Source organism: Sphaeroforma arctica (genome assembly GCF_001186125.1).
Source record: "Sphaeroforma arctica JP610 unplaced genomic scaffold supercont1.1128, whole genome shotgun sequence".
Lineage (NCBI taxonomy): Eukaryota > Ichthyosporea > Ichthyophonida > Sphaeroforma > Sphaeroforma arctica.
The window spans coordinates 12,729-17,218 of record NW_014039430.1 but is presented as its reverse complement, the minus strand read 5'-3'; the positions used below and the strand labels follow the sequence as shown (position 1 = coordinate 17,218).

The following is a 4,490-nucleotide window of genomic DNA, read 5'->3' as shown; positions in this document are numbered from 1 at the left end:
AATAGTGTACTTAATAGTGTATTTGCAGAATCCGTATGTCACGTCCAGATACATACATTCCTTGTAAAAAATCTGTTTATGCTTATTCTGATGCGTATCATTCAAAGAAGGACAGTCTACTTAGTCGATAGATATCTATCTACTAATAGCTTTAATTGACGTCAGAATATCTAATCCCGCTAGAAATGATAGAGAGTATTTGTCCGTTCTCTATTGCATAATTTTGTCACGCGAATTTTAAGCTGCCCTCGTGTTAAACTATAGTGGGAGATACAGGTTGACTTACTCTGAGTTGAAAACGTACTATCCATCAGAAATATCTCAGTGATGTATTTCATGTACACAAGAACCCTCAAACAACACACCTCTGGATCATCTCGGGCGTCGCTCCTCAACCAATAATACTCGTCCGTTCTCGTGTCATTAAATTGTGAGAGCTTGTGTGGCTTCTTCTCTGCGGATGGGACGGCGACATTAAGATCGCTAAACCTCTCGATGGGGAAGGGCATTATATTTTTGAACTATTTGAGGGTATGTACAATGAACTGTTGTAAATAGAGCTGTTTGTTGTGACACCTTGTCTCTCGTGTGTATTTATTAGTGTTGCTACTTTTCTTTGAATTTTTCTTTGAATTTTCGGGGGGGGCAATATCCTCGTAAAAATTGAACGGAGGGCTATGGGGATTTAGGGGTGTTTCAAACTTCAGTGGAAAAAGTCAGGCGAGTTTTAAAAAAATATTTACTTTTATTTTACAATATCCATAAGCCACCTTGTTCAATTTAGGAGGCTATGCAATATCAGTTAATACATATTTATTTATTTATACACAAGTTAAAACATATTTGTTATATATATTTTTCTTTTTGAAAAACACAACAAATTGAAGTCGTGCTTTTTATTTTATAAATTTCATAGTATTTTTATATATATAATTTGCTATAATAAAAAAGGGTTCAAAATTCAAGATTTCGATACCCCATAGCGGCATATTTAGCCTCATAGGGCATAGACCATTTGTCAATTTAGAAGGCTATGCATAGCCCATAGGGTCAGCACTTTTCGCTATGACGACATGTTAAGACCGTAGGAAACTACTTCTCTATGATCGATACCCCATAGCGGCATATTTAGCCTCGTAGGGCATAGACCATTTGTCAATTTAGAAGGCTATGAATAGCCCATAGGGTCAGCACTTTTCGCTATGACGACATGTTAAGACCGTAGGAAACTACTTCTCTATGACGACACGTCCGGACGCTATGTCTTTTATTACATTCAGAATTCCGATTTACGTCATGTTATTCTCCTAAGAAGACATCTCGACGGATCGGACACTAGTTTGCTAAGAAGACGCGTCTTTGTCATATATGACGCCAGCCTATATGTCCAACGCTGAAGTCACACTACTAAAAGAGTTTGACTAAATAAAATTGTCTATGCGCATTGGGCTGTGGCCTATAAATATCAGTGGTGTAAGAAGCCTAGCTCGTTGACCGTAATGAGAACGTTGAGATAATACTAGATGCTATTTCTGGCACAAAGAATGTACGCCAACAGAGCCGACATATATAGCTCGGAAGTACATTGCTGTGCGATGTGTATGTGAGTACATATGTTTTTCTTCTAATAATACATTCTATTATATTTGTGTATATATTTATGTGCAAATTTGACACAGAGATGGCACTGGTGTACGCGGGTCGGTGTAAAGTTCCATTAGCAACTAGTGGTATTATCTCCACTTAAACTACTATAATTATAGAACCAGTGGAGTGAGCTTGCTAGGCACACCTGTAATACAGTAATCCATGTCATATAGTAGTCCTGCCTTGATAGCGTTATTATTTTTTGTTAAAATCGGGAGCCAGCCAAAAGTTTTATACTAATCCCGACCATAGCCTTATAGATTGAATAAAAGACTATGTCCTGACCGTGGATAAGAAATAATATCCACTTATATTCACATTTTAAAACTAGTAAACAATAGAAGAAGACGGCGCACGGAAGATTAGCGGCGTCAAAAATAAGGTTAGAGCCACGATAGAATCTTTTTTGCGCAAATGTTTTCCAGTTTTCCAATAGGGAACGATATATGCAAAATGGTTGGAAGTGAGGCGATCAGTGCTCCTAGATGCTGATGGATGTTGGTAAGACAAATAAAACATTCATCATCAAACAGACAAACACGAAAGCATTTCAAGCTTTCTATTCTTCGTTTCAGAAATGGAGGTCGAAGCTGTTCAGTTATTTATCATTCTATATCAACATGTATTCAACACCAGTCTCGGCCTTTTGAGAGCAGAATGGCAGTGGCAATCAGATAAGAGTTAACCAACTGCAACATGGCATACGAACTGTTTCTGCACTCTGCAGTCTGCACTCTGTATTCTGCACTCTGCACTCTACACTCTGCAGTCTGCACAGTGCATACACATCACATTGAAATTTGAAAGTGCCGTGTCTGCGTCCACAATAACTATTTATTTTCTATTTTTTGAACAAACCACATGAGCACATGACGTTGATACAGTCCCACCAATGAAATCACATACGCTTTCTAATCTGATACCACCCATGTGGCCTCTGGCCATTAGCATAGATACTACCACTCCAACAGTCGCGTGATGACTGTTGAGACTTGAGACTTGACAAGTGTCTTTCGAGTTTTGAGCTTTTGAGCCATGGGCTATGTACATACATTTATTTTTATTTTTTAAAACAACAATATATGTACGAGACAGTACGACCTATGGGCCTAAGGGCTACGGCCCTATGTAGGTTATGGCCCCTTATTGGGGCTGACCGGTTGACCGCTGATTTCGGAAACCTGTTCCATAAAAACTAGTTTGTTTATTTTGTGTGTGTTTTTATATATTTATATATTATTTGTTTTTTTGGTTTTTTTTGGTTTTTTTAAAAAACGAACCAACAAAAAAAGAACAAACAATTACATTTATAAAAAAAATACAAATATATTTATTTATTTTTATCAAATTGTATGGGGTTTTTGGTATAATTTAGTTTTCCCCTCGAAAATCAAAAATGGCTATTGTCCACATTTTCACATTGCTCTTGCCGCTCTTTCTCCAGAGAGAGTGAGAGACGTCAGACTTTGTAGACGTTCATTCTCTCTCGTTTTGCGTCTACTCTTCAAAGAGAGAGTCCCTGAGTGAGTCTTTGACTCTCATTGACTCTTATGTCTACACTCTAATATCTCTTCTCTACTCTTGAAGCTAGGCTCACGACAGTCTCGAGCCTACTACTGTACTACTAGCTACTACTACTAGCTAGTAGAGAGAGTAGAGAGCGGGTGCCGGGTGTTGACCGTTGGGCTACTGAGTGCTGACCACGCCACAGACAAATCTATAGAGCACCCAGAGTCCCAGACCTCAGAAGTCAGATGAGAACTTGCGTACAAAGATGGAAAACTAGGAACCTCTGATGTTTATTCGTGAGATATTTATATTTTGTATTCTCATCCCTTCATCAGTCATCATTGATTCATTAGTGAGTATTTTATTTTATAATTTTCAGTCCGATCCTGAGGACCTGAGCTCAATGCGTTAACCGTTACAACCTTTAGTACATACCGATATAAGCGTTAAAGTTCAATTATTATTACTTGCAGTCTCCAGATGAGGCTGTTGAGCGCGCCAAATATGACCGGGCTCCGAGTTCGTATTTTCTATTGGCTATGCCAACCGAATAATATACATATTCAGTTTGTTTTCACTTTCCGGCAGTATCCACAACTCATTTCCTCGACTTCTCGCCCATTAGCACCGTACAATCCGCTTGATATTTGCGGAATCAGTTTGTTGATAAATCCACAGGCGCAAAATTGTAGTCAAAACTCGAAAGTCAAAACAGGCCGTCGGTTGGGAATTGGGATATGTGTTATCAAAATCATGGCGAGCTTATGATTAGTCGACAATCTCAATTTAGCCCACATCGTGGATTTTAGGTGCACATTCGAAGTGCAGTTTATAGTTTCGATGAGCCACATAACCGTTTTAAATATATAGAACATGAGAATAGGCGTTAAATTCAATTTTTATTCAGCATACACATCGCGTAGTGAGCTTAGGTCCGATCTCTCCTCTGATCTCTCTATCTCCCCTTTCTCTCTCATTTTAAGTGAGTGTGTGAAATAAATGATATTACTAAAAAAATTATATAGCGCATAGAAAACAATTTTTAAAAACAAGCAAAAACAAAGTACACATATTAGCCTTCTTCTATTTAAAAAAAAAATTACAGATGAACAAAACTATAAAGAAAAAAAGCAATGCCTTTTTTGTTTGGTTTTTTAAATATATATATATATATAAGTGTGTGTTGTTTTACCGTGTGTATGTGTGTGTGTGTGTGTGTGTGTGTTAGTTATATATATATATACTATATATATATATATATATATATATATATATATATATATATATATATATATANACACACACACACACACACTATACACACACACACACAC

The 4,490-nt window shown here is 37.3% G+C and overlaps 1 protein-coding gene across 1 annotated transcript in view; it reads right to left on the bottom strand.

Moving 5' to 3' along the window:
* The window catches only part of SARC_10076 (hypothetical protein), a gene marked incomplete at its 3' end in the record, with an annotated part of 4,527 nt that extends 3,957 nt beyond the window's left edge, over window positions 1-570 (bottom strand). The window contains exon 1 of the mRNA XM_014295892.1: window positions 366-570. Coding sequence (XP_014151367.1) covers window positions 366-509 — 144 coding nt within the window. The remainder of the gene's footprint in view (window positions 1-365) is intronic.
* Window positions 571-4,490: the final 3,920 nt, after the last annotated feature.